At 42.6% G+C, this 13,135-nt stretch overlaps 1 protein-coding gene across 1 annotated transcript; it reads left to right on the top strand.

Annotated features, from left to right (window-relative positions):
* Positions 1-460: 460 nt before the first annotated feature.
* LOC113097180 (protein Wnt-9b-like) lies at positions 461-12,678 on the top strand. Its single transcript, XM_026262393.1, has 4 exons — positions 461-699; positions 1,815-2,068; positions 3,684-3,949; positions 9,560-12,678. Exons 1-4 carry the CDS (start codon positions 614-616, stop codon positions 10,028-10,030), a joined length of 1,077 nt encoding a protein of 358 aa, XP_026118178.1. The 5' UTR covers positions 461-613; the 3' UTR covers positions 10,031-12,678.
* Positions 12,679-13,135: the final 457 nt, after the last annotated feature.

The raw sequence follows: 13,135 nt of genomic DNA, 5'->3' as shown, positions 1-13,135 counted from the left end.
GGGTGTCTTAAACAAAGAAGGTGACATCATAAGGGAAATGTGGAGTCCGGTTGGTCAGTGACTGATGGAGGCGAGAGGAACTGAGATGAAAGATCAGTCATGATTAGCTCATTATATCTCGTGCCTAGTGATGACAACCGCATCAAAGACGCCAGTGTGTTAATGATGCGGAGGAAATGAGAATGGAGCCACAGTTTGTAAACAAGGTGTTAAAATTAAACAAGAGTAAACAGACACTCATTATCCTTATACTGAACTCAGAAAAGAAAAAAATAATAAGAAGAATAGTATTTATAGCAAGTGTTGGTTATTTTTTTTTTTAAATCCATGTCTGATTATAATGAAAAGGAACGTTATCTAACTCAGCCCTAAATAAATGTGAATCCTCCAGCAGGTAAACGCACCTGCTAATATGTAGGGAAATATCGTTTCCCTGGCAATGGGCGGAGTGACTGATGATCCAGTAAGTCTGGCGTGCCTCACCCCTCTCGGGACCGCGCCTCCCCAAGGGCTAGAATGAGTTTCTGCCCCTTTAAGAAGTTGAGCTGTCCAGCACAGCTGGGATTTCAACACGGACAGATAGCGCAATGAAGAGCAGCGTCGACCCGTCATCATGTGCACCGGGCTTTCGAGGACTGCCTGTCCGCTGCGACTTTTTGCCCTCTGCATCCTTCTTTCCCACGCAGCAGCCTATTTCGGGTCAGCAGAGACTTTTCTATCCTCTATCTTTTCTGAACTCATGGAAATAGCCTCTGACTGCATTATTGTTGCATTTCACATGGAATCGAATCATTTTAAGATGCGGCAACAGGTGGAGATATTTGGTGATGTTGGATGTCCCATGCGCAATTACGCATATCTTCTTATTGGTTGTATGTTTAACAATCAGGTTTAAAAGCTACATTGCAGGTTGTCTGTTACAAATAATCAAATAAGGCTAAGTCATATCATTATATCCTGAATGTGGCATTTTAAAGATATCTCAAATGAATTATTTAAATAAGGAAGACTTTTTGTCTGCTCTTAAAAAGTAGCTACAAGTAACGCTGTTAGATGTAATTTAAAGTTGTTGTTTTTTTTCTAGTTGTTAATGTTTTTAAAACATTGATGTGTCTAAAATATGTCAATGGTGTGCTGCTGGTCGATTATTGGCGTTGAGCGCAGCGCAGTGTATGGATCCAGATGTCTTCCGATGGTTTGGCACAGCGTCCTTGCCCTCGCACTACCTGATAATTAAGATCTTTCTGGCTTATGCTCATAGGACGTTGCTCCACTTGTGTTTATAATAAGAATCATGAGCGTAAAAACACTCTGCAATTGGTTTTTATTTAAGAGTGCTTACTTAAATTTGTTAAGCGCCACAGTAAATCCAAGGGCGCTCAGACGTCTACTGGGTGACTGGGGAAAGAGCACGTGTAGTTTTCTGCATTATTTATTCAAACAAGACTATTCAAATTAGGTATTTAAACATATATTCAAAGCAGATGTGCCATCAGTCGGGCATTCTAGAAAAAAAAAGTTAATTTGTTGTCTTAAGTTTTCAAATAGCCTACATTAACCTTAGTGACAAAGTTTAAACTCTGGAAACCTATTGGAAATTGGGGTGAGATAAATAATTGTAACAAGTTAAACCAAAGATGTTTTATAACATTATGATGAAAACGTCTTACACTCTGTGTGATGTTCAAAAGGGTCTTGAAGGTCTATTTTTAGTGTCTTTTAAATATGTGGTGATTGTGAACAAATCAAAATTAACCCCCTGCTGAAAAATAAATGAATGGTTTTATTGACTGTAGTGTGCGTGTTATTGGTAGCCTTACAGGTCGCGAGCCACTGGTCTTTCTGCCCGGTCCTTTTGCCAACGAGTCTCCGAACGGTAAAGCGCACCTGAAGCAATGCGAGCAGATGACTTTGACGCGCCGGCAAAAGCGCTTGTGCCGGCGAGAACCGGGGCTGGCGGAGACTCTGAGGGAATCTGTCCGCCTCAGCCTCCTGGAGTGCCGCTATCAGTTCCGCAACGAGCGCTGGAACTGCAGTATGGATGGCCGTGGAAGCCTTTTAAAACGAGGTAAAATATATGTCACCCTTATTCCCACAATATTTGTGTTCCATTCTGAAAACTTGTGTTTAAAAGCACATTTCTGTGAGAAATTAAAAACAAATATTAAGTGTTATTAACATCAAGCTAAATGTACAAATGTTTTGTGAAATGTTTTACAATATGTTGGAATATGATAAGGTTCACAGTTCAGCCATTTTAGCCTTGCGATCAAGGTCATTCGTTTATGGAATTGTTCATAATTTGAATATGATGGGGGTTTTTTTTCTAAATAAAATGGTATGTCCATCTAAAGATAGATAGATAGATAGATAGATAGATAGATAGATAGATAGATAGATAGATAGATAGATAGATAGATAGATAGATAGATAGATAGATAGATAGATAGATAGATAGGCTACTGGCCTTTGTTTAACTGGAATGTTGATGACAGCCCAAATGGAGAAGGAAGACAAAACAATTAATTTATAATTAATTAAAATTAAATAAAAAAGTTTGTTCCGTTAGGAATATCACATAGTAAAAATTTAAAAAAGCGTTTTCATTGTTGAAGCAATTGTTTAATATTAACATGGAACAAAAAGAAATGACCGAATCTTGTGAGTTTAAAACCCACAAAACACAATTGTACAATTTGCTGTTTGGTAGCCTTAAATTAGTCAGTACTACTTATTTATATTGTCAGAAAGGGAATGTTTTAGCATTAACAACTATGCAGAGACCTGCATGTGGTGGCTGCTTCCAAACGAACATGTGCGTAATGTGCAGGATGTGAATGTGAAAGCCATGCGTAGGTCAGTCCGCTGGTAATTAGGGACTTGGGAAGCGCGGAATCCCTGTGCGGTGAGGCCTCGCGGGGCCAGATGAAGTATTTTTATCTCGCGGAAAAGCGCCCAGTTCTCAGAGGAAAAGGGCGGCGTGGTCGCGCGCTTTCATCTGACAGAAAACTTAGTCAAAATAATAATTAATTGGATCAAAATACACGCCTTGCCTCAGCTCTGATTTAAGCAAACAATAATAGGCTACGAGGAGGCTGCGAGCAGGGACTGTGCTTAAGGATCGTGACAATACTGCACTTAATACTTTATTGGAAAAGTTGTATAGTTCATGTTAGGGTTTCCATACAGGCATGATAAGGGTGGCTTTTCGTTTAAAGTAGATTTTGAAATAATAAATATAGTAATATAAATGTTTTTCAAAAGAAAAATAAGGCATAGCTACAAACAAAGATTTACTGTATTTATTTTATTGTGGACATATCATATCCACTTTGTTATCAGTTATCAAAAGAACATTAGATTTGCGTTACTTGCAATCAGAGATGATTGTTTTATTAGCCTATAGGCCTATTAGTTAATTCCTGCAAAGTGCTCAGTATTTAGCTTGTAATGTGAACTCCTTATGCCCCCTTATGAGGTTACCAATTAGTACATCAAATCTTTTATTACGTTAGTAATGATATGCCTGGAGTCATTATTTCAATGCACGCTATTTAAAACATTTCTCAAAAGCACTAATAGGCTGATTTTATTTCTGTGCACGACTTTTTAAAGTCTAAAAAGAGCTGTACACATTTAAAACAGTTGCTCAGTGCTCATTTATGAATGCATTACTTCATCAGGTTTTAAAGAGACGGCCTTCCTGCTCGCGGTGTCATCAGCAGCGTTGTCTCACGCGCTGGCCAAAGCGTGCAGCTCGGGGCGCATGGAGCGCTGCACCTGCGACGATTCTCCTGGTCTGCAGCACCGCGAGGCCTGGCAGTGGGGCGTATGCGGGGACAACCTCAAATACAGCACTAAGTTTCTCAAGAAATTCTTGGGGCAAAAACGGGTCAGCAAGGACCTGCGTGCCCAAATCGACGCTCACAACATTAACGTCGGCATCCGGGTAAGACAAAAAATATGAACAAGCCTATGCCTATTTAAAAAAATAATATAATGCACGCTTTTAAGAGTAAAGTTTTCAAAAGGGGTTTTCGTAAAGTAGTTCCCCAGTGAACCAGTTTTTATCTTAATTTGCAGAACATGTAAACTATAATATAATAATATAAAGAACCTTTAGTAGAACTTGAAGGGTTCCGTTGATTCTTCATGGAATCCTTTATAAAACGTTTATTTTTAAGGGTGTAGTCTACATGATCCATTACCCTCCAAAGGTCATTTAGAGAAGATCTGTAAGGGTTAACTCTCTCACAGACACTATAGCGTCCTCTCTTGGTTGATGGGGTGCAGTCTTCTAGTTCATTGTTGCCCAAAGGAGAGTTCAGAGAATGGGGTGAGGCAGGTAGGTGAGCAGGTATTGGCCAGCTCTCTAGAGCCAGGTGTTCCTTCCACTGGTCCAGGCATGACAGCGCTTGCTGTGGAGGCCCTCTTCAAAATTAGAGGTCTCCCATGAGGGCGATTATGCAGAGGCCTCTGTAATATACTAGCATTTTTTCCACCTATGCCTCCCGCTTTACCAGTCTTACTGCTGCCGCCGTCGCCACCGCTCTCCTAGACTTTCATAAATCCTCATAACATCCCTCAAAACAGTACTGTTACCAGGAGACGGCCAGCCTCGGGGAAAGACAGAGGGAACGAAAAAGGGGGAGGCTTTACGAGGTTCACAGAAAGAGTAAGAAAAGAACTGCTGGACAAACTCGGATCTTATCTTATCAGTCTCCGGTTTTGTTGTTTCCCACAGTTGACACCTCAGGCCACAGATGGCGGTTAACAAAAACAAGCAAAGGTGGCTGAGGTCTTGTTTTCCCTTCCCCTTTCAGATTCTCTTCGTTTCCTTGCTTTTTCTCTGTATTGCTCATGTGGCCCTGGGGTGGGAGCTCATACCTGTGTAGGGTGGAACACCCCCATCGACCATTTGACCTCCCCATCTCCCCTTGGGCCCATTTTTGATAGACTGATTTGCTCTGCAGCTACTTCCGCAGTTGATGTGAAATGAAGAGAGGAGGATGAATAGGAGACATAGATCAACAGTCAACCAATAAATGATGTGATTTTAATTTAGAGTACCAATACATTGAAATTGAAAACGGAGGGCGAGAGAGCAAAAAAACAAAGATGTGCTGATCTGAGCATAGATCAGGGATGGTGGTCTTCAAGAGGTGCAGGTCAGAGTGGAAAGACCACCAGCTCAGGCATTCCCCCTGCATCCATCTACACCAAGTCAACCCAATGTTTTTAGCTCAAGGCTATGGAGTCCTAGAGTATCAGCGGAATTACTCAAACAACTTATAATTTTGGAAAACATGCTGTTCCACATTTACAAATTGTATGTTCACTTCCCTCCCCACTTTTGGGTAGATAATCAATAACAATATATTAATGTGACTTCCCAATCATGTAAAATAGTCCTCTCTAGCCCAGTGGTTTCCAACTTTTTGGACTCTAAGCCTGCCAGCTGTCCACAATGTAACTTGAAGGTCCCATTACTTTTTCAGTTGGTCATGATTTTTGGTTAAGAGTTGAGAAGAAGGAAAATACGCTTACTCACAATATCTAACTGATAAAACATAAATATATATTGTGACGAGTCAGCTGCCTCCTCCCTGATTGTCACCGGCACCCCGTCCTAAATCGCCGCCCTTCACCAGGCTCCCGACTGGAGTGGGTGTGTGAGAGGAGGGGCGCTGGACGAGTCAGGGCTGGCGGCGTGTGATGGGGCACACCTGATGTGAATGGAGCCTCATCCCCGCCGCTGTTTAAAAGCCCAACGCGCCTCTCCTCAGGAGACCGGTCTCTTCCCCGTGCATGCACACTGGTGTCCTCGTGGGTCCAGGAAGGGTGCGTTGAGGGACTCCCGCGCCACCAAGACGTGAGCTGCCGGACCCGCGATCCGGATGGGAACCGCACCCGTATACACGGCCGACGGGCCAGGATGCCGGGCCGTCCATCCCCCTACCAGCGCCGCGGCCAACGAGAGAGACGCGGCCGCTAGGAGAAGCCGCCGCCCCTCGCGCCCCGGACCAAGGAGGGGAGCGCGTGCGGCCGCCGGACTCCGCCCCTTGCCTGGACCCTTCCTTGATGAACACTGCCCGACCTACACAAATCCCGCAGCACGACGAGGACACCAGATTCCCTGTTATTTTGGACACTTTCCCCCTTTGGCCACTTTTATTCCCTTTGTTTTATGATTTCTGTTAATAAAAGCCTCTCCGAGGCCTGACGCCACGCCCACTGTGTCTGTCTTGTGCTCCTCCCGTGACACTGGTGGAGAATGCGGGCACTCCCGTGTGGGTGGCGCCCTGGGGACGGGGATGTCGCTTGGGAGGGGGAATGTGACGAGTCAGCTGCCTCCTCCCTGATTGTCACCGGCACCCCGTCCTAAATCGCCGCCCTTCACCAGGCTCCCGACTGGAGTGGGTGTGTGAGAGGAGGGGCGCTGGACGAGTCAGGGCTGGCGGCGTGTGATGGGGCACACCTGATGTGAATGGAGCCTCATCCCCACCGCTGTTTAAAAGCCCAACGCGCCTCTCCTCAGGAGACCGGTCTCTTCCCCGTGCATGCACACTGGTGTCCTCGTGGGTCCAGGAAGGGTGCGTTGAGGGACTCCCGCGCCACCAAGACGTGAGCTGCCGGACCCGCGATCCGGATGGGAACTGCACCCGTGTACACGGCCGACGGGCCAGGATGCCGGGCCGTCCATCCCCCTACCAGCGCCGCGGCCAACGAGAGAGACGCGGCCGCTAGGAGAAGCCGCCGCCCCTCGCGCCCCGGACCAAGGAGGGGAGCGCGTGCGGCTGCCGGACTCCGCCCCTTGCCTGGACCCTTCCTTGATGAACACTGCCCGACCTACACAAATCCCGCAGCACGACGAGGACACCAGATTCCCTGTTATTTTGGACACTTTCCCCCTTTGGCCACTTTTATTCCCTTTGTTTTATGATTTCTGTTAATAAAAGCCTCTCCGAGGCCTGACGCCACGCCCACTGTGTCTGTCTTGTGCTCCTCCCGTGACAATATATATATATATATATATATATATATATATATATATATATATATATATATATATATATATATATATATATATATAGACCAACGCTACTTTGGCGTCATCGAAGGTTAACGCCCCTTTTTGGGGGAAAACAAACGGATTCCTGATACAGAAGTCGCTCCAGGGACCTTTTGTTTTTCATTGTTTCTGATGTGTACAGGCCTGTCAGACACAATTACAAACAGATATTGTATAATAGTTATATTGTTTAGTCCTAGCCTGCGAATATTTGAAACTTAAAATCAGTTAACAGCCAAGGTAGCGTGCCTAATGAGAGCTAACGTTAATCACGTAGCTACTAGCAGCTTCGTATTTCCAACTACAACAAAACTGTCAATAGCTTAAATCAAGTGTTATTCATTTGCACATTCAAAGCCAATGGAGCTTCAAGATTTTCATTTATGTGACTATTTGGGTCTAGAAATTCTACTTTTAAAACTTTTACTTTTACTACTTTTTAGTCATCTTGAGGCCCCCTTGAAAGTTTGCTGAGGTCCCCTAGTCACCCTAGGTCTAATAGGGCCCATTTACACCAATGCAATATGAAATAAATTAAGAGAAATACCCAACGAAAGGCCTGTTCACACCAAAGGTGAATCCACTCATGATTACTGCGGTAATATCGAGTTAACTCAAATTTGATTCAAAGTAATTATCAGGCTTGGGATTTGGACATATGACTAAAAGCTTAGGCTACACTTTTTTTTAGGTGTCCTTGTTGCAGTGTAATTATACATTTAAGTATTGAGTAATATTAATTAACTACATGTGCTATATGGTTGGGGTTTGGCTTATGGTTACTTGCATGCAATTATGCATACCGTATTTTTCAGACTATAAGTCGCATAAGTCGCATCAGTCCCAAAATACGTCATGATGAGGATAAAAACATATATAAGTCGCACTGGACTATTAAGTCACATTTATTTAGAACCAAGCAACAAGAGAAAACATTACCGTGTATAGCCACCAATAAATGCTGTTCAGTGTAGGCTACAGGAGCACTGAGCAGCATAAAGCGCCCTCTCTCGGCTGTAGATGGTAATGTTTTCTCTTGGTTCATTTCTCTCGGTTCATATCAAATTAATTTTGATAAATAAGTCGCACCCGACTAAAAGTCGCAGGACCAGCCAAACTATGAAAAAAAGTGCGACTTATAGTCCGGAAAATACGGTAATTTATTCTTCTTATGAATGTAACATGTAACATGCTTGACAAGGACACCTTAAATGGGTTATATGATGCGATTTAAATTTTTCCTTTCTCTTTGGAGTGTTACAAGCTTTTGGTGCATTAACAAGATCTGTAAAGTTGCACGGACTAAAGTCTCAAATCCAAAGAGATATACTTTATAAAAGTTAAGACTCGTCCACGCCCTCCTAAAATGGCTCGTTCTAACACGCCTCCACATGTCTACGTCACTATGTGGGAAGATCTGCAAAACGCCACACAAATGCTCATGCAAAGAAACAAGGCGAACCTTTTATTCTCTCTGTTGCTGTCAGTGCCATTTCGTGGAGAAGCTGTGTGTTTCATTGTGAAAGTGAAACTACTTTGCTTGGGCTTCAAAAAGAGCACAACATCCACTTTGTCAAATCCACCAGCTGTTCCTCGCTCTAGCCGCTGGCTGCTGCTCACTCAAGCCATGGGCCGTTCCTCTCTCGAGCTGCTGCTAGATTTACATATGTAAAGGATTTGCTATGATTCATATGCGAGTTTTGAGCAGTGTAGATTAGAGCTTGTTGTTTGTCATTTCTCAGATCACAAATGCAGACATGGTTTTATGTTTACGTAGCGCGATATGCAACGCAATGCGTAAAAAGACAGTATAAGTCATTATAATCAGTAATTATGTTCCCACTGGATGCAACTGCCTCTTTTGTAATGGGTTTCATTGTTTTTGTCTTGTCATGCCAGTGTTCTGACCAGGACACGCCATAACAGTATATTCTGAGGGGCATAACATTTCCGTCAGACGCTTAAAACATTCGGCCAATCACAAAGCACTGGATAGCTGGCCAATCAGAGCACACCTCGCTTTTCAGAACAAAGATTCTTGTAAAAATCAACGCATTTCAGAAGGCAGGGCATAGAGGAGAAACAATAATGTACATTATGTGGAAAATAATGTTTTTTTTTTTACCTTAAACCACATAAACACATTTCACTACACCAAATACACAAAATAATGTTATTTTTAGCCACATCATATGACCCCTTTGAAATAAAGTTTTACCAAACATATATCTTATGGGCTGGCACATTTCATCACCAGACAAAACTCAAAAAATCGCTGAAGTGTGAATAGCTTTACAAAAATTGTTTCTCTTTAAAATCTTCTTCAGTACCAAATATCCATGTGAAAAGGTCAAAGCCAATCCAATAAGTGAGACCAAACTTCAGCAGCCTATATTGAATTTTTTGTTTCATTTTCACAGGATCATAGTGTTGTATTTGGCGTGCTGCGTTCATGTCTTCACCTCTGTCTTTTAATTTTTCTCTCAGGCGGTGAAGAGTGGTCTTAAGACTACTTGTAAGTGTCACGGTGTCTCCGGTTCTTGTGCTGTGAGAACATGCTGGAAGCAGCTCTCCCCGTTTCAAGACACAGGCCATCTGCTGAAGTATCGCTATGACACGGCCATTCGAGTGCATAGTGTTACCAACTCTGCCACTGGAGAGACTGAGCTGGCCAGCCCACGGCGCCACAGCAACACAGGTCCCCGTCTGCGGCCCACCGAGCTGGTATTTCTGGAGGAGTCGCCCAGCTTTTGCAGGCCATCGCGCTACTCCCCCGGGACGGCTGGCAGAACGTGTTCAAAGGACACCAGCTGCAGCAGCCTGTGCTGTGGACGGGGCTACAACACGGCCCTCCACCTCACCACCCTCTCCTGCCACTGCCAGGTCCGCTGGTGCTGTCACGTCGAGTGTCAAACCTGCCTCCAAGAGGAAGAGGTCTACACCTGCAAGAAACACTGATAGCACAGAAGGAGACCGAGAAGACAATGTGGAAATTGAAGAAGGCTGAGGATTGTTAATGTGTGGGCTAGACAACTAGTAGAATTGTGAGAGGTTTTGAGGTTGTGATAAGGAAAAAGATCTGCCAGTCTTACCTGCTTTAGTTGTGTTTCACTTTCTTAAACTCTGGGCTCCCACATGGAGTTCTGAACAAACGTTCAGGAGGAACGTGGTCATTTAATACGACCAATCAGTGCCTGAACAAGCATTTATAAGTGCCTTTGACAGTTCCTCCACCACCCCAGCTCAACCTTAGAGGAAATCTTACTTTTGTTCTTCAGCTCAAACCCTTTAACATGGACAGCAAGCAAAAAATGTATACCCTCTCTTCATTAAAGATTACACAGACCCGTTAACTCATGCCACAAGTGTGGGCAAACCTGGCCATGGGTCCCAGGGCATTTGTGAGATGCTTGACTAGATTGAAATGAGCTTTTCTGCTGTCAAGGAAGCTAAATGGGACGTTTCATATGATTCCTTGTTTAGTGGAGATTTGAATTGAACCAGACCACTTTTTTCTTCTGCAGAAATAAACCAACTTCACTGGGAGGTTGCCTGTTGAGTGGTCTGTGTTGATCACACACTGATGGCAATGGACTAGAGATCTGCCTAGATCCGTGTAGTTATACTCAAACTGATAGTGAGGAAGTGAGACGGCGGTCTGCTCAATTATATTTCTGACTGCTTGGACTGTATATCTCTCTATTGCTCTGAGAGTCGACATATGGCTTCAAAATATGCTGAGAGAATGAGGCACTTATGAATGCATTTATTTGTGAATATTATGATAGTCTTTTATATGTAGTGAAGAAAGTACTTATGTCTGTTATGGTATTCACAGTTATAATGCTTAACAAAGATATATTACAAATTGGGAGGGTGGGGGTGGTAATGCTGATAAACTGGAAATCTACTGGGACACTGTCTACTTTTATAGACTCTTCTAATGAATGTTAAAGAAAGTTATGTAATCAGAAATATTTTGCTTTAGATATTGAATGGCCACTAAATTGCTGTATCTGGTAATAGATAGGAATGTATTTATTGCAATTCGATAAAACTGACCACCTGCCGCACCCGCTTCAAGTACACTTACTGGTGTATTCCAGACTGCATTCACAAATCTACACCCTTTTATTTATATTTGTCATATTGCTGCATGATTTCCAGCTTTGACTGTGTAGAAGTTTGGCAAAAGCATTAGGGATCAGACAGAACAAAGTGTGTCATTAGAGCATGACCCGAACATCACCTCTCCCTACAGCTGCATATACTGTGTGCACACATCTGGGCTTCTGAGTATGTAGTCTTTATTCTACGGTTTCACATCAAGGGCAATGAGAGTGAGTATGTACCATCCAGAACAAAGGAAAACATCTCCTTTCCTAGTGAGCAAGGCTCTCTGGTCTATAAATTCTATAAGCCCTTTCATGTGTATGAAGCCTTTGATAAAGCCCATTCCAGTCCCCCATTAGCCCATTACCAATCAGAGCAAATAACAGCGCTTTTTCTTCAGAATTTGCTGAAAGCAGAAAGAGTTGAAAGTAGGTGTGCTGGATTCCCAATGGAGGCCTTTGTTACAGGGATATTTAATATTTTTTGTTATGTAATGTTTTGTTAATTTTAGCTTTATTTTTTTATATTGTATTAATTTGGCTGTTTTTAAGCTCAATTTTTGTTTGTTTGTTTGTTTTACAGTTCTTAGCTGTTTTTGTTTTGTTTTGACCAAATGCGAGTGGAATTGTTGAAAATTAGTTGTGTAGGTGCACTGCACATAAAGGCACATTTTAACTCAGACACAAAGTATTACTCATAAATATTTTCTGTTAAAATAAACATAACATGCATTTATTCACTTAACAACTGAAACTCAAATTTAAAGTATGAGAATGTGAGCGTGTACGTGCCTATTTCTGTGTGTGCGTGTGTGTGTGTGTGTGTGTGTGCATGGTGATTCTGGGAAAGCAGAAAACTGCAGTAAAATTGGCCACATCAATCAAGTGAAAGAAAGTCCAAGCATTCAGTGACATGCCATTCAGCTGAAGCATTTGTAATGTCTAAAACGTTTGCTTCAAGAGGGTTTCACTCAGACTCATTTGAAGTTCATATGCATGATATGAAAGCTTTGTCCTGGAATCGATTCAGTTTCTATGAAAGAGACTTTACTGAAGAAAGAGAGTTCTCACACTGAGTCAGCACATGCAAATATCTGAAACCCCAACAGTGGCTGTGAAAATCCAAATGAGATTGTTTCCTACATCTGAGTGTATGTGTGTGGATGTGAGCGTGTTTCTCTGCTGCATCTGATGAAATGGTAACATTTATAGCACAGATATCCGTAATGAACCCTCTGTCAACCTGTGGGTTATGGAGTCTATGTGTTTGTTTGTGTTGTCATAGCTTTAACAGTGTAATGTTTCACTTTGTGATTTCATGCCGGGGATTTTTTTCTACTACCTCACCCGGTCTATGGGGGAAATTAAATACTAAGATGTTTTTTCTTACTAGATATTTAAGACAATGCTTCTTTTAAAGGTTTTAGCCTGAAATACAGATGCATTTACTATACATTTCTTTTTAAAAACTTTTGTGAACTATTTCCTTATTTAAGAACCAATTTATCATATTCAAATAAAATACTACATTTGTAAAAATGGTGTCTGGCATTTGTCAACAGATTGACCTCTTGAAATGAAATGTAAAAAATGTTCACTTCCTTTCTGTCTCTCTGTCTCTCTCTCTCTTTCTGTGTTTGTGGTTGCACACCTGTCCAGAGCTCTGCACGCAAACACCTGCTCTCTAGTTAAATCACAGCTAATCATGGAGCTGATGGATCCTGACCTGCAGTATTTTCCTGTCACTACTCTCAACTTGAGCCTCATTCTAATTTCACTCACCCAAAACATATACAAATAGTTGGGCTTGCACATGATGTGCCCCTGCCACACACACACACACACATTCGCATGCACAATACCTAAGTAATGGACACCGGGAGTCTGGCATGAGGCAAGTGAGTTACTTATAGTTCAGGTACATTCATAATTGTGTAGCTTTCCAGTAACA

The sequence above is a fragment of the Carassius auratus genome, unplaced genomic scaffold (assembly GCF_003368295.1).
Source record: "Carassius auratus strain Wakin unplaced genomic scaffold, ASM336829v1 scaf_tig00216128, whole genome shotgun sequence".
NCBI lineage: Eukaryota > Metazoa > Chordata > Actinopteri > Cypriniformes > Cyprinidae > Carassius > Carassius auratus.
This window is presented reverse-complemented; position numbering and strand designations above follow the sequence as displayed.

Coding starts and splice junctions, on each gene's coding strand:
- LOC113097180 (XM_026262393.1), top strand. CDS start 614: ATGTGCACCGGGCTTTCGAGGACTGCCTGTCCGCTGCGACTTTTTGCC. Junction 2,069..3,683: donor TGGAAGCCTTTTAAAACGAG/GTAAAATATATG, acceptor TTACTTCATCAG/GTTTTAAAGAGACGGCCTTC. Junction 3,950..9,559: donor ACATTAACGTCGGCATCCGG/GTAAGACAAAAA, acceptor TTTTTCTCTCAG/GCGGTGAAGAGTGGTCTTAA.